Below are 24,474 nucleotides of genomic sequence, written 5' to 3'. Positions count from 1 at the left end.
GTACAAATATGAATTAACCAAGTCCTTTTAAAGTAATGACAACCTTAAAATATATATATGGAATTTTCCTTTTGTCTTTCTTAAAAACAGATATAGATTTTTGTATAATCTTATAAAAATTATCATGCTTCAAATAACATTCAAGGAAAGGTTTAAAAGTATCTTACCAAGTCTTTACTCTAGTTTTGTTTGTTGATTTTTGTAGCTGTTTCTTTTTTTGTTTTGTTTTGGCTTTGTTTTTTTTTCTTTCTTGTTTGCAATTTCCTGCCAGCAGCAAAATTATTTCGTTTTCTATTCTATAAATATTTTGTTTATCCTCAGGTCACAGAGGACAGACACACAGTTCCACCTGGGTTTTTTTCCTAAATAACACCATCACATACAACTACATTATCAGGTTGTGTAAGCATGTCTCATTTTTTCCTTATGGGTCAAAGTACCAGCAGTTTCATCATACAGTTGGTAAAATTGCAGCAAATGTAACATTTTCTGAATAAAACAATGCTTACAGAGGAGGTAGAGCAGCACCTACACTATTTTATAACTGAAACCACTTATTTTGTACAACTTCACAACAAAATGGTAAATATATGGCTACATGTAATTAAAGGAACAGAGAAAAAAAAATCTTAAAACCATACTTATTCCCAGTAATGCACACTTGCACAAAACAGCTGTTTCAAGGACATTTGTGGAAAGACTTGGAGGAGACTTTACTTATCTTAAAGTTCTTCCAGTTCACTCTTTAACAAATTATGAAAATACAGGTGGCTAAAGTTATTACTCCTATTATTCTAAGCAGTAATATGCAAATATACATGTGAAATATTAGGTGGGAAAAAACCCTGAAGACAGCATTGGCAATGTACTCAGCTCTTGTGGGAGTTAATAAATTCTGTGATAAAAACACACTTCTAAATACTGTACACCAACTGTTTCAGTCTAGTGAGCAATCATGTGACACTGCAATAAGGTATCAAATTCAGTTTCAGCTGCAAAACGGAACCAATAAAAACTAAAATATAGTCCTCAAAAATTCCCTGGGTTTTTTTGTTTTTAAAATGATGGAATGCATTCTTATTCACATTGAAAAAGATCTCTCTCCTGGTATGTAAGTTCCATTGGTTTGTTGGAGTGACAGGAATGCCAGTACTCCTTTCACATCATTTACTGAAACACAAACTGTACTACATCTAACACAGCAACATTTCAATGCTATGAAACTTCTTTCAATTCCTTTCTTTCCTTCAATTGCTAAGTGAAACTGCAGCGAGAGAGTGCAAGAATTTATTTTCAACAGGTCACCCAGAGGCACTGTTGAGTTTCCATTCTGGAGATTCCCAGAAGCCAGCTGGAGCACAGCCTGAGCAGGCTGCTCTGACAGAACCTGCTGTAAGCAGGAGAGTGGATGAGGTGATCTCCAGACATCCCTTCCCACCCTCAGCTGTCCTGTAAATCTGTTCCTCTATTAGCAAAATACTCCAGACATTGTTTTTCTGCATTTTCTGTTTTTACAGATATTAATTCTTCTTGTTGGAATGTAAGAATCCAGCCTGGGTTTTCAGGAGGTCTGATATGTCACAGTCTTTTGGCAAAAAGGCAGTGGCAGCTTAAAGATTAAAATATGTCCATATTTAACAACAAAAAAATAAAAAATAAACCAAACTCATTTCCAAATTTGAAATGAGAACTTTCTGAATGCCAAGTAGTGCATCTCCATGTGCTACCAATTTTTCTGATAAATTCTGTGGGCCCAGTAACAAAGACCTCTATTTTTTTTTTATGTAAAAGAAAAGGCAAAAAGTAAACAAGCTTTTCCTCAGGAAAAATAGTACAAGATAATGTGAAGGGTTTTTTGTTTTTGTCTTTTTTTTTAATTTCCTGTTGGTGGACAAAAACCTACTCCAGCTGTGAAAGCAAAAAAGTTCACCCTCCTATGAGAACCCATTAAATTTTGTCTTCACAAACCTCACTAACAAATTTGTTTCTAACATCAAAATAAAAACAACCGAGCTCCTCACAAACAAAACCAAACCACCAAACCCAGTATGGACTTCGATTTCTAGTTAAGGTTTTTCTCGCCCACTATTTATTTACCGCGCTGGTTTGTTACCGCGATTTTACACATTCTATTTCCTGTTTTTTTCAGCTAGTTTGCTATCAGCTTCTTTTGTAAAGTATACAGAAACTTCAGTGACATGCTTTTAATACTGAAAGAGATAAACTAGACAACATGTAAAATCTCCTTTCTGTTTCCATAGGACTGATCACTCTTGGGGAGGATGAAACAGGAAAACCTTATAAATATGATTGCCTGGCAAAATATTTTGAGAATATGGAACTATAAGCGAGATTGAAATAAAAACCATCTTTGAGATACCAAACCTTAGTTACCAAATAACCAGAAAACAACAGTTTGGCCAGCTGAAACTAATCCCCTCTTGATTGAACAATTCCCTCTGCCTGCAGACAGGTCCAAGGGTCAGAGAAGACCCTGCTAGCTTGGCAGAAGGGGACCAAAGAGTAGCTTTTAGGGTTTAAAGTGTAACACAGTATGGCAACGTAATGATTCTTATAGGCTGCATGTAAATGCTCTAAGATTTGTATCTTGTATTAGATTGCTTAGTGAAAATTAGAATATTCAACACAGAAGATTTATTGTATTGTAACGGGAACCTTGCTCTCTGAGCTCTTTCTCTTACCTCTCTTTCTTACCCCTTGCTCTATTATCCCTTACTGTCTTACTGTCCTGCTCTGAGCTGTGGCTGGCAGCTCCAAGCAGGGCCCTTTCACCCACGCCCTTTGCAATAAACTGCAAATTCCAAGACCTGGCTTTATATCTCTCTGTCCGTCCCGACGGTCCTGCCCACCGTCGCTCCTACAGGCCACGTGCTATCTTACCGCTTTGGAGAAATCCAAGCAGCCCACTCCGCGCTCAAAGGTGCCGAGGCCGATGACCTGCAGCGTCGCCAGGCTCACCGAGTCCCACACTCTCACATGGGGCTGCAGGGGCTGCATGGAAAAGCAACGGGACAAACAGGTCAGCGGAAGAGAGTGCGCGCCGAGAAGCAGCTGCTGCCTGAACTACAAAGTGCAGAGCAAAAGGCAGGATGACTTTTGCTGGTGCTGGTGATGCTGCTGGGTACTGTCCTCACAGCCAAAAGGGGAGAGTCAAGGCAATGTTGTTCCTTATGGTTGGGCTACCGACAAGGCAGTGGTGCCGTCGAGGCAGGAAAGTGGTGGTTGGTTGTTGTGAAAATAACCAATTCAAGGAATTCAACAAAAATTGGAAGAATCATCTCCCATTTCAGAGCCCAGACTAGGGATATTATACAACTGAAAATATTGATCAAATCTGGGCTTATATATATAAAATATATATATATATATATATATATAAGTTAGGGAAAAAAAAGAAAAGAAACAAACCCTGGTGCACTGAGCCTCTTAACCATCACCAACTACTCAATGAAAATATCCATGGTTATATTTCATATAACTACTATCCCAAACTAGCTTAGGAACAATCACAAAATAACTTGGCTTAAGGACAGCATTCACCATTGAAAGTGACAAATCTATGTACTGATGGAAAAACGAACCAAACACCTCTAACAAGAGTCAGAAAACGCACAGTAGAAATCACGTATTCAAAACCCCCCACAAAAATTTCTTATAAAATATTAAAAGGTAAGTTGAACGTCTGAAAAAAGAGTTATATTTAACATGCTTCTACACTTTATAGCATCTGTCTTTTTTCCCCCTCTGTTTATAACGTCTCAAAAAGAATCCAATTATTCAAATTCTGACAGAATTATGCCAAGAGGTGGAGAACAGCATTTAAATATACTTGCTCTCAAATGAGCAAGTTTATCAAAAGCTTGGCATACGTTCCATAAATTCTCAAAATTGGTTTCCTCTTCCATGAAGCCTTAGGACTATACTGACCCACAGAATAGGGGATTTTCTCTCCCTTGGGAGAAGACATATTGGAAGTAATAGGACAGAAATTATGTGGCCTTATAAATCAAGCTTCAAGTTTGCTTGCAGATAAAGGACTTTACGAGCTTCTGCTCTTTTTGATGTATGGTTGAGTGTTTCATTGTTACTGTCTTTTGCTAGAGATACAGGCTGTCACCTGAGACTCAAAATATCTCAGTAAATGCAGTGCATAATATAAACTGCAGACAGAAGGTGATGATTAAAAAAACCCAAACCACTTTTTCCTGATTTTCAAAACAAGATACTACTGCTCAACAGCTCTATTACTTACCCTTCCATCTTTATCCACTCCAGCTAACTGTCCTGTTGCAATTCTAATTTTGTCTGGATGAACTGCAAGACTAAGACAGACAGAAATATGACTTGCTTTTGCTGTCATAGGTCTTCAAAACTGAGAGGTGTTTTGTAATTTTTTAAATTTGTTTCTCAACAAAAGCCCATGAAGACAGTTATGATCCTAAATCCCACTTTAAGGAGACAACTTGAATATTTCTCATTAGATATTTCATTCCACACTGTATTGGCTGACACACAACCAGGAGTGCCAGAAGAGCCACATCTGTATGGGCTCTGACACATCTCAGGTTTGGACTACAGTGTAACAAAATCTACATTGTCTCATAACGAACCTCCTACAAATACCTGTGTGCCATTTTTATAAACACTACGGTGTATTTTATGCCTAAACCTAGAGATGTCATGAACCCAGGGAAAAAAAGGCAGGAAAGTTGCCTGTGCACCCAGGAGGTGCAGATTACTGCTACTTGAAATGAGTTACTGATGTGATTGTACTAATGAAGTGCAGTGCACTACTAGTGGAAGTAAAAATCTGCCCTTGCTTATCACAGTTTGCTTTGAAGCTGATGTAAAAACACACATTTTAGAGAATACATCCTCCCAGTTCTTGGGATTTTTTGATCTATATTCTTAATTGCTTTCTCTGTAAAATTGCAATGGCGAAGAAAGCCATTGAAAGAATAAAGGGGGTCAGGGAAACCTGAAGAGGTCATAATAACAGACAGCAAAAAAATTTACAATTCAGTTCAATTTTCTGAATGAAAGTGAAGAACACAAACTGGCAGCATTCCTCCCACAGCAAGCAATTATACAGACAAAAGAGAAAAGAGCTTTAGATGCCAAAATTTCTCCAGTCAGGTACTGCACATTACATTTTGTGCACTACTATTCAGACTAAGATAGCAAATTCTGTAACTGCCTTTACACCCACAATGACATTGGCTTCAATTTTCCTTCTCTAGTTTTTTGGTTTTTGCAAACATCTTTCTGATTTCTTTGACTCTATGCTTGGATGGGGCATCTTTTTCAAAATGAGAGTATGACTGCTCAGTTTTCAATACGGTTTTCTAGTTCTCCTTTAAGATTGCACTTTTGCCATACTGCCTGTAAACAACTGATTTAGAGTCAGGCTAACAATTTTTAATTTCTGGGACAACTATTTGGAATAATTTATGCAAATAATTTATCCAGTCCTTTCCCAGCACTCTTAGATTGTATACATACCCCCTTGTTTACATTTAAACCAGACATCCTAAGCTAGCACGGACCGCTCTAACACCATTTGTTTGTGCTGTTTACTACAGTGAAATCTACTGGGACTGATTAAACAGGAAATAACTACAACTACGATGACATTAATTAGTTTGTGCATACACCAGGAGAGGAAGAGAAATATTTCTGCATTAGTACCCACACACTCACGTGCAAATGTTGCATACTAACCATTTAACGCAGTCTGTGTGACCCAAGTAGTGCCGCTGGGTTCTCTCCTCATAGTTAAATAGTACCACCACTGAGGCTATGAAATACACAATTTCTCCGGTAGGAAGGAGGTAAACATTGGCTCGACAGTCTCTTCCACGATACCCATATCTAGATTTTTTTGTAGTCAAGGTTTTCATAGTCACTGAATACCAGGAAAAAATCAACCAATTTCCACCCCCCACCCTGCCCCCTTAAAGGATTACTGGGGAGCTGTCACGTCAACAAATGCTCTTCAAGTTTTTCCCTACACAACTACATCATGATTTCACTAACAAAGTTTAAAAAGAAAACAAAAAACCTCCATTCAACTGGACCCAAATCCCTCGAGAAATGATGACCACTGATGTTAAAAATAAGACATGGTAGAAGTAAAGCAAACACAGTATTGCTGTTTTATAAATATTTTCCTGTGAAATTTCATTAGGTAACAGCAGGACTTGCTATTCTAATTTAACATTTTCTACAGCAGCAGAGCTGTACATCAGCAGGCTGGGCAGCAGAGTACTGTTTTCATTGCCTTTTAAAACAATTCTTAATGCCCTACAGAAAAGGGTAAGCTTCTGCACAGCAGCTGCCAAGTTCAGGAAAGATTTCTTTAGACTGCTTTAAGAGTATTTTTTAAACAAACCAAACTTAAAAGGAATTTACAAAGTGAAAAATATTCTATCCAAATCTACCCAAAACATATAAAAGACACGTTTTCTGTAGGAATATGCGCAGCTCCTAATGACATTCAGAAGTTTTACACACTGTGAAGGAGCCTTGGTTGGCACTGATCAAACGTTATTACAACTCATTATTTCTTTGGAACAGGTGCAGTTTTCTTCCTCTAGACTATTAATGTGGCTGCCTGCCTATATTTCAGTTCCTTGGGTCACCAGGAACAATTAACATCATAACTCAGACTTTAACATCTAACGGTGTAGCCCCAAAAATATTATTTTCCTGTTATGTCGTGCACTTCAGAGAGCTTTCCACTCCATTGCCAACTAATACACCTGCAACAGCAAGAAAAAGATGGGAAACACATTAAGACTTAAGCTAAAGGATTCCAGCTTCAGATCCTGGCTAATAAGGTAAATAAAAGGAAGTGAAAGGCCTGTGTGGAGAAAGCTGGATGAAGATGGCCCTTTCTCATAAATGAAAGCAAGTTCAAGTCCCAGTTAAAGTCTGGGAGTATCTAAACTGGTATCTCCTAACCTGATAGCCTGACCTCTATTCTCCATGAAAAAGGGCCACCTTTCTACCAAAAATAGCATCACACCCCCAAAAATGCCCCACTACCCTTCCTCTTCTGCAGTGCACTAGACCAGAGGAACACTTGTGAAACTAAACACATGCTGTAACTAAACAACAGTTCAAAGAGGAACACTGCATTCAGCTGTCAATTAAACCCCTTTGGAGTGTGGAAAACAAAACATTTATATCTCGCTGTTTTCCGTTTAGCAGGGAAGAACACAATGGCTCCTCTGAAGCAGAGATTATTCACAGGCTTGCTAAGCAAATGATATCAAGAGAAATGCTCACACACCACAATGCTGAGGGCAGAAAAAAGGACGCCTGTTTCTCCTCCATTACTATTTACTTCCCCACTCAATTTTCCTCCTTCATTCTTCTAGAAGTTCTGATGGAACTAAAAGAAACCCCAGAATGGCCTTTTACAAAAAATAACAAACAACAAACCAAACAACTGAACTTTCAAAAGCAATGGGCTAAAAACCAATGAAAATATTTTTTCTATCCTGAAGTATTAAGAACACTATTTTAAATACCCTCTCAGAGGAGAGAGGAAGATTTTGCTCATCTGCTGTACACAATAGGGAATGTATTGATAAGCATTTAGCAAGACTGACATCTTTGAACATTCATCCTAGAAAAGTATTAATGATTTACATAAACATGTCTTTCCACAGCAGAATGCTTAGCCAAGCCAGAGCTAAATACTTTGGCACCCACCATTGAGCTCTGACATTTGTGAAGCTGCAAGACAAAAAATTTCTCAGTACCTTCCTTTCTTTTACCCCTCCTACAAAATAAAGGACCAAAGAGTGGCTGTATTTTCTAGAAGCACATTTTTTTAAAAGCACATAAATGAACCACCAGTTTCGTAAGACAATTTTTTTTGCTTTCTTCATTCTCTATCCCAGATTATCTTGAGTGAAAAAAGAGGGGTTGTTGCTCCACAACATTTCTTTCCTTCTCCACATATGCAGAACAAAGCAGCACATACAGTGCAACACAATTAATACAATAAAATTAATGAAATAATTGACTGTGTCTCTTCAGAAAAAGGGATGACACAACTTTGATGCTTGATTTCCACTGAATTTCAACGTTAATCTTTCAGTGAAAATGATTATTAAATCAGAGAAATCAAGAGATAGTTCTCTTGATAATGTGACTACTCACCAATTACAAGGACTGTTTTGTCACAACTTTCAATATGTTTTAAAACATTATGCTTTGGGTTGGGTTTTTTTTTGTTTGTTTGTTTGAACTGGTTAAAAATAGCTACAGCCCTCATGAAAAGTGATCTACCATACACGAGAAGCAGTAAATTTACCACTGTCTTCGATTATTCTTAGAAAGAAGAGTGCTACTGCTAAAAATAATCTCATAAAACAGAGTTTGAAATACCCTCCTGAAACTGAGCTACTATACACTGGGAGAAAGAATTTACAAAGTCACTGTCAAAAGCAACACTGTCTGTGACCTCTGAAGCTACTAAATAAGCCAATTTTGCTATTAGGAATGTCAGATATGCTTTAACCAGTTTTGAAGTGCAGTAGCAAAGATTGCACTACAAAGCAGGGATACTCTAACTAAATTATTTAATTTAAATGACATCACTCAGGAAGCAGACACAGTCAAGAGCTCAGACTCCCCCATGAGCTGCTTTATCTTGCCAAGCAGCTTAGGCATTTCTTCAAATGACAATAATCTGCAAGGCAGACAAAAGCTAAGTTTCCCTAGATGAATCTACAGTACAAGGTGGAGGAGTTAAATAAATTTACAGGAAACATCTAAAAAGGAGACCCCTCCCCCTCTGACCTCCCAAACCAACCAATAAACCAACAAAATCCATGCCAATAATCTGTTTCCTTGCAGTTGGTCATAGTTGACCAGCATTTTCCAAAAGAGTGATAACAAAGGAAAACCCAATTACAAAAAATCATCCAGAAGAAAGAAGAATTAAAAGAATTCAAAGCAAATCCTATAAACGGAACTATTTTACACTCACTTGAGCTATCAGGTGCACAACACTGACATTAGTAAAATACTCAGTGAATCATTGTCCCCATGCCTTTTTAATAAGGAGTACAGGGTTCAGTTTGCCATCATATTTGCAAGATACAGCTGCCTTGCAGATTTGTTCCCCTTGCTAAACCTAAGCATAAAGCAGGTGGTCTGCTGCTGCTGCATTTTCCAAACTGAAGAGCAATTTTGTTCATAAAATTCATATAGAGACCATTATTAGTCCTCATAAATTTTACTGCCTTGTCCTCATTTTCTTCACCTTTGCATCCAAAAGATATCCTACACTCATAAATATACTGGTCTGACTTGGGATGACATTTCCTTAAACAGATTCCAAAACATATGGACAGTCTCTTTCGACTAAATTTATTTCACTTTAATTAGACCTCAGCAGCCAACTGGTTTAACCCAACTTAAGGTTCTTGGACATTAAATGTGTCCACACTGGGATTTGCACCTACTTAACTGAGGGTGTGATTTCATGATCAGTTTTCATCAGTCCAAACTGCTCGCTGATGGTGGAAAAGTGGAGCTGATGTACCTCCAGTATGCCATTTCCAATCCTCGCAGGTTTGTGAGGTGAATCAAACTAATGTATCGGTCCTGCTTGAAAATTAACCTCACAAAAAGAGATTACTTTTCAGCCAGATCACTGACTGACCCAATTAACTCCATAGTCATGAGTCATCATGCAACCAAGAGCTGTGATGGTTGGTAAATTGGGTGCCACAGTTTTTGCAAACCACGAATAAGAACTCTTTTCCTTCCAGTCAGACTTCAACCTGAAACTTTCCTCCTGACATATGACAGTGTATCATCAACATTCCTAAAAAATCTTCCTGCTTTTAGCAACATCAGAGCATCAAACTTCAGGTTATTACAACTACTCAAGTGCTATGTAGACATGTTATTTTACCGAAATACTAAGAAACTTACACAATCACAGCTTACTGGAAAATCTGCAGAGATGGGGGAGTGACAGGAAGTCCCAAACGTGTGCAAAAGCACATCTCTTAAAATGAACTTAATATCTGATCTACTAAACTTGGAGAATTGTCATCAGCCACACACCTACTCAGTTCTTCAAATGATAAATTCAGTGCATTTAATACAAAGGAGTTTCCAAGAAATTCACTGCTTCACTTTGGAGTTGCAGTTCAGAAGCAGATGGCTGTTTCTCCAATACTCACTCCATAGGAAAGGACAACAAACCCAACATCTTCCATACTTCTAAAACTTCCTAAAAAGGATCAGAGATTGAAAACTAACTGTTCCCTGAAGCAAAGCCTACATTAATATAGCAGGAGGCAGAGGGGGACATTATTCAAACTTTGTAACTCTACAAAGATGCTTTCTTTTGCACTAAATATAAATCAGTTAATAGATTAGAATTAGTCAACAGCAAAACAACAAAGAAAAAGTGCAGCATATCTGTACCTATGCAGTCTGCCATTTAAAGTTGTACTATACAGGAGTTACAAACCATTTTCATTGTTATATTTGAACATTTTCCCTCACCTTTTAGTTTTTACATCTTAACAGACAACAGACAAGACTGGATTCTAAAAGGGAAAAATGCAAGACAAGACAAAAAGGGAACAGTGAGTAGTTATTGATATTAAGGATACACCCACTCCAGTTTTAACTTTTCAGGAGGCAGCTCTGTCCTAATATCATCATAGTTTTCTACATCAGAAGGAATGAACATTGTGATTGGTCGACCTCGCATGAACATCTTGATATATTCTCCCTCTGTTGAAACAAAAAGGCACATTAATCATGTGGCAAGTTTACACAAGAAGTAAGAACAAAAGAAACCAGTAATAAGCACAGAGATGCAAACTGCACTGGTTATATAACAATCATTTTTGAAATGTGAGTTTGGTAAAGGCCCAGATTTTGTTTTTTTTTTAATGGAACATTAAACACACAGAACAAGCGTTAGTTGAATTTGTGATAGAACAGACTGAGCATGTAACATTTTAGACATGCAAGTTAAGTTACAAAGGCAAAATTCAAATTCAAATCTGAAACTGAATAAATAATTAGTCACAGAATTACAGGATAAGGTATTTTAGGCTGAAAAGACCTGAGGTGTCTAAAGCCAACCTCTGCCTGGCCATGAGACCAGACTAGGTTTCTCAGGCTTTTGCCTAATCCAGATTTGAAAAACTCCTACGATGGAGATGGCACAGCCTCTCCTGGCACCTGACAGCACCTTGGGGGCCTTTCCCACACAGTTGGTTTCCTGCAGCCCCTCTGCCCCCAGACTGTGTTCCTGCCAGAGACTCTCCTTTCCCACAGGTGCAGAACTTGGTATTTGTCTCTGCTTAATTCTGTGAGGTTCTTGTAAGCCCATCTCTCCAGCACAGCCGCTGAGCCCCTGGACTGCTGCCACTGCAAACCTGAGCGTGCACTGTGTCACCTACCTCAGGCCATGGCTAGAGATGACGAGCAGGGCAGGGCCAGGCCAGCATCTTGCAGACTCCACATGTCACCTACTGGCACCAGGTACAGCACGACCCATTAACCACAGCCCTCTGAGGCCAAGTGGTTCTTCCCCCCACCCAGCTGCCCACCTTTCCAAATCCTAGCAGACAAGCTAAGACATGAGGACACTGCAGGAAAAAGTGCCAAGAGCTTTTTGATGATTATAATCAAAAATTATGTATCATCACAAACTAATACAGCAACCTGAGTTATTAAGCATTGTATCCTGAAGAACGGAAAAAAAAAAAACCAGCTCAGAATGACACCAGCTGTGACAAAACACGTGTATATCACCTCTGTGGGAATCTGAGCACTTCACAAGCCTTTAGGAGTCCCTTTCCAAGGAAAGTGAGCTTATCTACCACCAGGGAAAATTACAGTTCCATTTCAAAAAGCACTGATGACAAAGAGCCAAATATTCCACTAACTTTGCATCAATGAAGTAACTTTTTATTGCTCTTCAACTTCATTAGTAATTGGTATCCATTTTTAGTATAAATATTAACCAGAGTAATATAATATTCTGCTCTGAATTTGGAACACTAACACTTTTTTATGAGTGGGATTTGAAAATTGTAGCAGACACAGGGAACTCAAGAGTTCAACCCAAAATTTGAATAGTTGAGATAAAGTAGAGTAAAACAGCTATAAATTAGCAATACGGTATTAGAAAATCTCTAATCACATTTGATGCACCAAACATAAAGCTCTAAAATTAAGATTTTTTAAACAATTACTTCTTTAAGAAACAAACATGAATCTGATTTCCCTACAATATTTCCCCAATTAAGCATAAGATTAATACTCAGACTGCATGACTGTGCAATCTATATTATGAGAAACTCAGACTTATTTCCACAGAATTATAGCTTAACAGCTCAAGTCAAACCTGGAGATCTAAAAAGGTAAAAGAAACCACGTAATAATAAAAGAAACCAATTGTAATAATTGAACAATTCAAAACTAACACACATATAAAGGTTTTCTTATTTAGCATATTAATACAAGAAAGCTTGAGCCACAGATGTCTAGCATGAAAGGAACAAATATTAAAAAAAAAAAAGAAAAACAGTTGTCTCGCTTCTTTCCAAGAACAAACATGGGTGCTTTGAACAAGAAGCCCATGAGTCTCTCCACTATAGAAACAGTAGAAAACCTGTCTCAGATAACAAAGAACAAAGAAAATCACTCCCTGATAGCTAAATTGGACACAACATTTATTTTACCACACATGCACTGCTTAATTGCATTGCTAAGAAAAGTTGAAGGTTGGAGTTGTCTCTAGTTTGACATAAATGTTTAGATAATTACTCCAAACTAGTACCATGTGTCATTTATCCACCAATATATTTTTTATAGTATGTATATTCAGAGATAAAATAATACTGGTCAAAAGCAAGAGTAATGTATTAACAATGACCTTTCTATTAAAATTTGGCACCCACAGACTTATAAATTAAAGTTTGAGGGTATTTACAAAAGACTGATCATTGTTAAACCATACACTCTTGATTTAACACTGAGCTTGGCACTTCTGGCTCCACCAGATCAGTGCAAAATGGCACCACAAATTTAGGATCAAATTTCTCATTGTTGCTTAGAACAGTGGAGACAATCTGCAACTGAAATTCTCATGGATGGAGGCAGTTGCACCTGTTGGACTTTGCAGATGAGAGACATGAAGAGCCCAAGAGGAATTCAGTCAAGTCTCTGGCAGAAGAGGCTCTCCTGGAGCTCAGGGAAAAGAATATCTACAGGGCATTCAGATACAAATTAGCTCTCTCAACTTTCCCATTAAAGAAAGAACTTTTTTTTACCTTTATTAACCACCTGTATTTACTCAAGATTATCTTAGAAGATACGTGCTTAAAACATTTAACAGTTTTACCTAGCCTGTTAGAAAGACACAGGCTAGGCAAAACTTGATTAAGCCTCTCCCCAAAGAAAAAGGATTAGAAAAAGAGACAACCCACTGAAAGATTTTTTTTTGTCTAAGACCGTAAATTTTCTTTTGTTAGAATAACCCGTAGGGCAAATATCATATTAATGCAAAAATCTTTTGAAATACTAGAGAGGTTGACAGTGTACCAACACCATTCTCAAACAGCAATTAATTGCCTGAGGCCAAATTCTTGTATTTGCAGCTTAAGAAAATCAGTGATTTAACTCTTTCATACTATACTTGTACAACTGAATGGTCAAGAGCATTAGACTACATTCCTTTCCTGCAGTCTCACTATTTTCCAATACAAAGCAGCATGTCTAGACTTTTATTTCCTTCTTTTGGGAAAAAAGAGCCTTGGTCATTTTATAACAGTTATGTACGTAAGGGATGATAAGGGAGAAAAAGTCAAAACTTCTAAAGACAAGTAGGTAAAAAACTCACCAAACAATCCTTGACAATTCTGGTATCTACCAGCCTGAAAACACTAGTATGAAAGTAAAAATATTTTGTTCAATATAAAGAGATGTTCAGATCCCACTATCCACTGAGCAGAAGCATCTGGGCAAGGTGGGGCTGGGGGATGTGTGTGGAAAGGGCCAGGAAGGCATACCATGAAGAACCCTTGGCACTTGCTAAATTAATTAATCTGCAACTGCAGACATGAATCCAACCAAAAGCACAGTTGAAGCTCTGCAGGCAGCACACCCAGGTGCCATGGATTATCCACACCACACAAACAGAAAAGCTCAGGCCCAGAGTTGCTACAAAAGGTAGCACCAAGTGGCTGCAGCACCCTGGGCTCCAGGGGCCAGCTCTTCACTGGGAACAGCTGTAGCTGCTTTTTGTGCAGCTTTGAGCTCAAATTCACAGCCCTTGCCAAACTCTGCTTGGCTCTGTGATATTTCACCTCTGGAGCCTCAACAATCTCTTTACACAAGTGCCAGGGAACACAGGATCAGCACTCCCTATTTATGCTCCCAGACTGGCTCAGGGTTATTAGGCTCACACAGCAGCCCTCTGGATGTGCTGGACCAAGCAGAGACTCCATGCAGGTCTTGGCCCTCGACGGGTTCCCCAGAGGTTTGGTGAAATTATTAACTTGGCTCCAAAGATGCAGAAACATTTAATTGGACTAAAATGTGGCCCCAGTCAGCTGAAGTGACACAAAACACTGCTCAGAAGCAGAGACACCAAGAGAGAAGCCAGGACATGGTGAGGGTGCATCTAAAGGTAGTCTTGAACACCCTTCAGGCATGTGGCTTTGCAAATTAATGTAATGAGCTGGTGGAACATCATAGCTTAGCTCAGCTCAGCCTAGTCCAGCCTGACAGACACTCAACATGTCCCCTCTGTGCCCTCTCTCTATTTGCATTGATTTTTTTACTCTGCAGAGCACTGTAGCACCAGCTTTGGAGAGCAGAGGCTGTCACTGAGAGAAACACAAACACACTCTGCTGATTTCAGAACAGCATCCAAAAATCTCCTCCTACTACTAGTTGGGAATGTCTCAACTTCCAGGTGACAATAACACAAGGCCAGGTTGTTTTCTTTGTGTGTCTGTGACAGCATGGCTGCACAGGTATGCCCATCTGCTGTCAGAAAAACTGGGTGAGCATGAAAACAGCAATCCTCCTAGTCTTCATATTCTGAAAAAATAAAAACATCCAGCTATTTAACTCTCTTTTTATATAATGGGGGTGTAGTCTGTCTCTACAGCACAATAAAACTTACCCTTTATGGTTATGGGTGCATGTAATATTACAGAGAGAACCTACCAGAGTTTTGATGCATTAACATTTTCTGGAAGGCCTCTATCTCCATTAGAATTAATTCTGATACATCCTGGGACTGCATTTGTGTTTTCAAAGTAAGTGAGTGTTTCAACCTTTGTACAATTAAGTGGCATGTTACAGCCCTTTCCCCTACCATGTAATTCTGGCAAGCACCTGTTTATAGCCAGAACATTGCTAGCAACTCCTGAATGAATAATTTAATTTCTTTTCTACTACTCCAGCCTCAGGAACATCTAGGTCTTACGGTATTAAAATCCCAGCTTCCAACTCTATCAGTTTGGCCTCCCAGCTTTGTGTCATCAGTGAAATTTCAGTGCTTCTACTTTCCTGTGTTAAGTTCATTAGTGTAAACACTAAGCCAAATAGGTCCCAGCAGGCTCGAGGCAGATGTTAGCAACCGAAGTATCTAAAGCATGTTCTTTGGAAGTTTACAGCCTGCCAGAGAAGAAAGGAATAAGTATGTCGGTGAAACAAGGTGTTGCAAGTGAGAGGGAGCTCCAGAAGCTTGGCTGACCAGCAAGGACATGAGTGCATCTTCCAGTCACAGTAAGCCAACATTGTTACCTTGCATAAAAGGAACCTGTTGATAAGGCATGGCAATCCGGGACTCACTAAAACTACGGGCAAATAAAATCTGTAGACAAATGGTGGACTGACAAAGTTTTCTACAAAGCCTCCTTGTACCAAGAGCAGATTCCCATTAGTATGAATAAGCTTTTAATCAGGCCTTATTAAAAAAAAAAAAAAGTTGAAGAAATAAGAAAAAGCAGCTCAGTAACATTAAAATTCAACTCGCAAAAATTTCTATTAATTCACCTTTGGAAGAAATTTTAAAACCCAGCAAATCAGGGAAAGCAAGCTGGAAGGTAAGGCCAATGAAAAACCCTGCAGGTGATAACAGAGAGCAAAGATATTGCAATACAAACCATCTGAAAGGCTGAAATTAGTGCTTCCAGGAAGCCAGCACAGAAAGACTCACTCAATGGCACTTAAGGAATTTATTACTTTCCCTGAATCACATTCTCAGGGGAATATGAAAGGCTTGCAAAGGAAAATAATAAAAAAATAGGAAAGGAGAGGAAAAAAAGATCAAAGAACTCTTTGTAGATTAACTCAGAATTATCTAGAGAGAAAAGCAATTCAGAAGACATGAAAGCTACTATTCAGATACTTCAGAAATTTGAAGACAGCGACACTACAAAACCCTCCTTTTCCCCAAAAAAGATTCCACAAAAAGAAATCATCAAGTAGTTTTGTAGAAGCATGTGAGAAACCTCCACCCTCAATTAATGGCTTCTTCAACAAAACTGGGCATAATATTAGAAGAGGTTTTTTTTTGTATTACACTATTCCTCATTAGACAAGACACTGAGGTAGCCCTGCAAGTCTGTGCTGTAATTAACTGCTCTTCAGCTGGCAAGTGTGTACATAATGGGATGTCTAATCAGCATACAGTAGATTATATATATACACCCACACAAGTTTAGTTCTAAAGGAATTATTACAATAATTTTGCAAATTATTACTGACTAATTTTTAGTAGGTCCCACCCCATCTAGTCTGAAAGTTCAACATGGGCTGATGCATTAAAAGTCCAGGTCAGTTTTACTTGTGTGCAGCAGCACCCTAAAGTGATTTACAAGCAAATGAAAAACCCCAAAGACTCCAGCTAGCTTGGCCACGCAGAACACTCTAGTAAGATACAATAAAATACCCCATCCAGGGTACATTTATTAATCTGTCTTCACCTTCTAGTTGCTTGACCAGTGAAGTTATGCTTTTTAAATCTGCAAATAGCTTCTTTCCCACAAGCCTTCTGCTTTCAGGCCTGTGTCCAAGAACTCTGCAGGACCACTAACCTGAGGGACAAGAGCTTAGAAGCCTGTTTCTAATTTAAACGAGTGCTAACAGCACAGAGATGAATAACCAAACTCAGCCACCAAGCCCAGACTGTTACACTCAGCCTTACAGTGGAATTAAAATGTGGCTTCAGGTCTGCCATCTCTCCCCCCAAGCTATTATGTGCCAGTGCCTGCTGAGCCTGACAAAGACATGCACTGCTGCTACTGAGCCCTGGTGCAATGCCAGCCAAACAGTCAAATACAACAGGTGAGATGAGAGACTTGCCCTGATTTGGAATGATTTTACAGCTTTGCCTTGAAATTTCTTAACAGATCTTTGGTTATTAATTTTACATAATCTGAAAAGCAAAATTTGCTTTTTCATTTATTGGGTGACATTATGAATCTAGGTATTAACAATGATGACCATTAGCATTGAAATAATTGAAGTTTAATATTAAACTCTAGCTTTTTATTAAAAAACAAAAAAGACTGAAAAAGAAATACTGGACACAAGCTCAATAAGACTATCTAAATACTTCCTGCTTAAATTACAAAATCCTGACTTCACCAAGAATCAATGACAAAAACTCCCAACAAACAATTTGGTTTTGTGACAGTATTGATTGTTTTTAAATATGCACTGTGCCTGAACAAGAGCAAGAAGCCCAAAAATGATAGAAGGGGTCTCCATTTGCTTTCAGGTACCAGAGCACCTTCAACAACCATCTGATACAAAATCACTGTCTGATGAAAAAGCAATCTGAGGTAGCCACTGAATTTTGCACTCTCAGCAGACAGCACACGTCAGCAGGGTATTTTTTTTTTTTCTGTTGTGTTCTTCATGACTACTTTGTCTGTGAAGTTAGAACTATAGCACAGTTAAATTAAAAGAAGAAAAAGTACTGGAAACACAATTTTAAAAAAACCCCGAACAACAAAACCCAAAAAAATTAGGAATGCAGTGCATGTTTTTCATTAATTCTTTCACATATGGTTTTTATTATCATCCAAAAAGTTTAAGTGTCTCTTATTACTTTATAATAAGTGAACAAGTGATTCATATGTGGAGCTGCTATCACTGAAAGCCAGACTCAAACACACAATCTCAGAGAAACAAATTACCTTTTATCTTAAAATAAGCCAGGTCTTTAACTTCTGGGTATAAAAATATGAATGCCTTATGATTAATACTTTAAAAATGTTTCTGCTGAAGTGAGAAGCAAGATGGCTTCTATAGGCAATTACACACACCTGCTGGTAAAGAATTTAAAAGAATAGCTCTAGTTAGGGTCTTTTTAAGGCTGTAGTAAGCACCTGCTCATTTCACCCATAGCTTTATTGGATTTTCACAGAATTTTTGTACTGGATTTTCCTGTCAAAAGTGTGGTGTGGTTTACAAGCACAAACAAACAAACTGACCCTATGGCCTCTGCTGCAGCACATACCCAGAAGCACAAAGCTCAGGACTAACTCTATTTGAAGTAAGTGCAATTCAACCCGAGCACCAAGGGAACAAAACTGGGTACTGAGAAGGTACAAGATGACACTGCAACACTTGTGGCTTAGGCATGGAGATAAACAGAAGAAAATCGAGCGGCTGCCCACAAGGCAGCTGCAGGATGTGGCTTCCCTGGCTGCTGCTGTTCCTGGCAGGAGAACAGAATTGCCTAGGTCTCGCTGACACTGACACACAACACACTCTGGGGGACTCCACAGCAAACCAAAGCCAATCCCAACACCACAGCTAATGCCTTTCACGGCTGAAGCTCATCTAAGACTCTCACTTGCTCCCCAAGTCTTTCACTTTAACAGCTAATACCAACACCAGCAGAAACCACAGTGAATCTACACAGAGTATCAGAAGACACACACAAAACTGCAGTAACTTCTGCTAGAAAAATTAGATTCCAAGAACTAAGCATGCAAAAAAGTATTCATCTATATTTTGTGGCACTATACTATACCAGCATTTTCAAAGCTGTTTTTTAATTAGCTGAATCAAAAAAAGGAAACAAAGTGATTGCAGGATGTTCAAAGCAACATAAAATTGTCATCTTCCATCCCATTATCCCATGCAAACACCTTCTGCTATGAAAATCTGCAATTTCACAGCAATTCCAAACTTATTTTATGTGTATATAAAGACACTGGAATATTTTTACTGTAGATTTGCTTTGAAGCTTGACAGTTTGCACACCAGCAGTCTTCCCAGGAGCCTCCTTCACAGAATTTCTAGGTCTAGGAAGCACACGGATGCAATCCTTATGGGAGAGGAGTGCTGGGAGCATACACAGTGTTTTACATACAGCTCAGTGAAATGATCAGCTCAGGGGAACTGCTGTAACATAATTAACACTGTGCTAAAGACTGCTCACCCCAAGAGGCAAAGGCTGGCAAGCCACAAAGGAGCTTTAAAGCAGCTGTAAATTTTTGTGCTCTTGCATTCCAGAACAGGAAGGTTCTGTACGAACACCATGAGCAACTCTTCATCCCACCCTATCCAAGCCAACATTGTCCAAGCCCACAGGATTTATTTCAGAAATATTATGCTAACTGTCTGTGCAATTCTTCAGCTTACTGACCAGTTGGGTCAAGGTGCCAACTGGAAATTGGTTTACTTATGTGGCAATTGTCAAATACAAAACAGGCTAAAGTCACCTGCCCTGACAGAGAAGTGATGAAGTATTGCTAAGCTTATACTGGAAAGGATTGGTAAACCTGCTGCAACAACAGTAACCTACACAGGTTTTTCTTTTGTGACAGTAAACACAACATAAAAGCTAACAGACACATTCTAAAACCTGTCAAAAATACATTCAATGATCCATATTAAAAAGAAATGAAAAAAACAAACAAAAAAAAAAACCCAAACCAAAACTTTGAATTCTGTAATTGCATCTGCATCCATGTTAGAGACAGAATTACATTTTTCCACTCCATGTGTTTAAAATGGAGCAAATGCATTTTCTCTGACAAGAGCACTATGGGTGGGGCTCTGATATCTGCCTCATATTTCTCTTTGATTCCAGTTAGGCTCAGGACAGTCTATGGCACAACACACTTGGAAGGCACCCATGCATCACATCCTGTGCACAGTAACACAGAAGATAGCAGGGAACACATCGAGGCCACTGAAGTTGCAGCTCCTAGAATGAGAGAACTTCAGGATGGTCCATTTTGGGCAGAACATGTAGAGATGTAGAAGCATGTTGTAAGGAAATAATTAGTACTGAAGGTATTTGAGCTATACACAACTTGGTTTTGTGAAAAGCTTTTTTCACCAGGAAAGGTATTTTTAATATAATGGTTTTATTAAAAAACTTGCAACACTCAACAGCTGGTCTGGCCACTACTGATTAGGTTTCCTTTCACAGTAGGCAGTGCTGCACAAATGCACTGTTCCACAGCTACATAATGAAACATTTTTTCTTTGTTCTTGATACTTATTCATTCTCTTTCACACATCTTGTCTCTGAAGATGCTTCTCATAAGCATCAATCCAGAATCTTTTTATACCTGCAATTTCTCTGTGAACTACAGAAAGATAAAGCAATTGGATCCAACTTATTTTTTGCTTTCATTCCAACACTTCGTATATTAACTTTCAAAAAATCAAACTGTGAATAATGTAAACTTGCTGACAGCACAGAATCAGAAGACTACAGATTTGTTAATTAGCAGCAAAAAAGCACAAGACAAAACCCCTGTACATAGATCTGTTGTGTACAGCATGCACTTGGGTTACATGCTTTAATTTTGAAACCGCATGCTTCAGTACAGTTTGCAGGACATCAAAGCAGAGTAATTTTGCAACACCAGAAGAGGAGTTCTTTTGCTGCCACATCCCACCATATTCAGATAGATGGCCCCTTTACTTGATTGAACAAGCCAGCAGCAGCAGGTAGCCACAGAATGCAAGATTCATTGGTGAAAAGACACACACTTCTGAAGAGACTCATTTTTCATTTCAGGAGACTATTAAAACCTTCAGTCTCTGTTCTTGTCTAATCAGCATTTATATGTTGTAATATTGGCAAGACAGAAAGCTGAGATAAAACAAATCTTTTACTTGGCAGTTCTTAATACTCTGATATCTTAGGCAACAATGCAAGACCTCTATTTGAACATATTCCTCTCCCATGAAATTATGTGTGCTGTAATTTATTTTAACTATTCCCAAATAGACCCCATATGGATTGCAATGTGCATAAGCACATAAGTTTCCATAAGAAGAGAGTTGAAATATTAAGACAATATGCACTGATGCTCTTTGATGGTGAAAAGCCAAATAAAAGATTTGTGAGAAAGCTAAGTTAGAAGAAAGCGACCAAAGGGCATAGCTTAATTCTTACCTTGGCTGTTTTTTTCACGAGTTGACATTTTGGCTAGTTATGGGACAGAAATAAAATATCTTAAAACTATTTCTAAAGTCTCACTCACATCTGCTTGGATGAACACTGGCATATAGGTCAAAACTTTAGATTTTTGCTTCCATAACCTCTCTCTATGCACATATACACAGAGAAAATAAGGGGTTTGCTTCACAAAAGTAAATCAAATCCTCCCACCACCCACCTACCAAAAACTTCTGTATTAAAAATCCAATCTGATGAGGTATTTCTCCATAATTTCAAAGATTCATGTAAATGTCTGGAGTAACTTTTTGCCAAATGAATTCTTGGAGTTTATTAATGCCATTTTACCTCTAAATCCCTGTTTCATAATCATAAGTCCCAATGTATTCATTCACAGGAAATACTATTCAGTCAAAAGTAAATATTTTCAATTTCATCCAGTATTTAAAAATAAATGTTTTTATTTACCTTGGCTGACAATGACATCTTTGTGCCTGCAGAAAAATTCAAAATATTTTCATTAATAACATGCAAAAATTGATTGCTTATCAAGGCAATACCATCTAGTTTTTACCCACTACTGCATTTAGCAATCTCCTTAGATTCTGTGTACTGTGTAACTGTAGAATACAATGCTCAATAGCTAATCTTAATCATTGTAATGCATTTTTCATAAACTATTCTATGCAGTTCACTGTATCGTGCAAGTAACTTAGTCTTTGGCCCTATGGTAAAGTCTTCTAAGAATTACTTTGATAATTATAAAATAACAAAAATTTAAAAATTAATTATAGAGGGCATGTTCCTTGTGCAGAGAAAATTCCACTTTGAGAGGCAGAACTTGTAATAACCAAATGTTTTAAGCTGCCAAACATCGTCAGGCCTGAATGCAAAGTATTTAACACCTGTCAAAATAAGCTGTCAGCACACAACAGCACAAATTTTTCTAGGAATGAACTCTACTGGACACATGGATTAAATATAAGCAAGTTGCAGTTTCTTTTAAACCAGATTCCTGCAGCATTACTGGATGTGCAACACAAAGTGTTCAACAGAGTACAGTTGAGACATCTCTCCTTATCAGAGCCAGAAACGAGTTACTCATAAAAAAACTCAGAAAATTTTTTTTTGTGAAGAGGGAAAAATTATGAATTTCCAGCATCAAAGCTACTTTTTAATAGAATAACACTCCTTGATAGCAGAATGTATTGCATACAACACCCTCTTGAATTCATTTGAAATTCAGCAGAAAGGTATGAGTGGCATCCAGTATTTTTAGCTGGATGGAGGTCAAATTTTTGTAACAGCGACAAAGGGTCAAGCATATGCATGAGGAAAGTCATCTCTGGCTGTTGGTGGAATCACCCTTTACCACACTGCCAAATGAAAAATTTGAAGTGGATTCCCTGTCTTGCCTGAAAACCACTGAATGATGGGCTGCCGTGGGAACCCTCTCACTTCTTAGGGCTTTATCAGACTGATTTACAGCTCAGTGCTGACTTAAAGACTGAGCTGCACAAACAAAGTTCATATCCTGGGCTGATAGTGCAAAGCATATGTAAAACATTTCTGTCCTGGGGCCCACATTAGGGGCTGAATTCTATTCCCTTGCACAAGACTTGTGTAGCTTCAAGTAGATAAGGCAAACATTTCTAATTGGGAACAATAAATTAAACATAACAATATGTCTTTGCACAATACCAATTAGTTCTTACAGAAATGTGGCCCACAGAATGTAAGAAATTATAATTAATGTGTGTCCTAGTATGCAAACAGTGCCTCTGTTACAAACCTGAGCATAAGAACAAGGGACACAACAATGCAACATCCAGTCCGCAAGCAGGTGATGGTCTACAATTCATGTTTGAAGCTTTATTTTTCCCAAATATACTTAAGATACAACAGCTTCAAGTTATGAACAGACAACTTTCTCTAACAATAATTAAAATTAATCTTTTCTTGCCCACACTTCTGTTAGATACCTGACTTTTTTGCTGCATTGGAGACTGTAGAGGGCCAATATTTAAGGTCTCTCAGAAATAAGCAGAACCATAGAAAAATGAAAGAAAATACCTGAATTTTAACCATGTCTGAACCAACATATAAAGGATCAATAAAAGTAAAATTTATTTTTTACTTTTAGCAAATTTGAAATATGTACTACACTGTGAAAGGTATTTTTGCAGCATAGTAAAAAAAAAAAATCAAGGCAGGGGTTTTTATCATTCCAAAATATTATCCAGCAGTACCGTGCTATAATCTAAACTGCCAAAGGGCTTTTAAATTCCATCAGTGAAAAGCAATTATAAAAGGAAAGGAAATACTTGCAAAATATGCAATGCATAATCCCCTCACACACAGCACTCCACTGCTCTGCAGAACTCTTCAGGCTAAGGATAAAGCTCTTACTAAATGTGCTGAGATCCACACCCAAGATTAGTTTGCTTTTGTTCTTCCCATTCTTAGGAATGCACTTGCACCACTCTTGACTATGTATTTGACAGTCTTATATGCAAGCCAAGGAGAGCACTACAGCAATAATCATAAAAAACTGGCAATTACTCTGAAAGGTCCTGAAGTGCTTTATTTGTCAGAATGGGAGAGGTTTTCAGGTACTTCTGCCTTGGGCCAGTCAAGGGCTATTTGAATGAAGATTAATGGGCAGATCTAGGAGTCTGCAGACAACACCAGGCTGGAAGAAGCTGCCACCACACTGGGGGGATAGTGGCAAATAGGAGAGGGGTCATTCAAAAAATCAACACAATGATTTCAGCAAAATTTCCATAAAGTCAAAAAGAGACACTAAGTATGTGAATACAAAGTAGGAAACCCAACTGGCAAAGAATAGTGAGGACAAGAGTGGGTCACAACGGGGGTCAACAAGGTGGGGTTACAGCAAAAAGCAAACCCTTGCCCCTGTGCTGACAGGAGCAGGAGTAACTACTCTGTGCTATTCACCCCCAGAGGCCTTGACTGGAGACCACAAACCCAGGAAACCTGCTGCT

General features: G+C 38.3%; 1 protein-coding gene across 6 annotated transcripts in view; it reads right to left on the bottom strand.

Annotated features, from left to right (window-relative positions):
* EML4 (EMAP like 4) overlaps positions 1-24,474 on the bottom strand; it is a 150,193-nt gene that overhangs the window by 26,251 nt on the left and 99,468 nt on the right. For 4 of the 6 annotated variants that reach the window (XM_033054903.1, XM_033054904.2, XM_033054900.1 and 1 more), the window contains 6 exons: positions 21,938-21,963; positions 21,467-21,499; positions 10,671-10,794; positions 5,743-5,892; positions 4,274-4,343; positions 2,902-3,012 (listed from right to left, as the gene is read on the bottom strand). In XM_033054903.1, the coding sequence (XP_032910794.1) occupies positions 2,902-3,012; positions 4,274-4,343; positions 5,743-5,892; positions 10,671-10,794; positions 21,467-21,499; positions 21,938-21,963 (514 nt within the window). The remainder of the gene's footprint in view (positions 1-2,901; positions 3,013-4,273; positions 4,344-5,742; positions 5,893-10,670; positions 10,795-21,466; positions 21,500-21,937; positions 21,964-24,474) is intronic. The other 2 variants (XM_033054902.1, XM_033054906.1) reach the window with 1 other exon arrangement.

This window comes from Catharus ustulatus, chromosome 3 (assembly GCF_009819885.2).
Source record: "Catharus ustulatus isolate bCatUst1 chromosome 3, bCatUst1.pri.v2, whole genome shotgun sequence".
Taxonomy (NCBI): Eukaryota; Metazoa; Chordata; class Aves; order Passeriformes; family Turdidae; genus Catharus; species Catharus ustulatus.
This window is presented reverse-complemented; position numbering and strand designations above follow the sequence as displayed.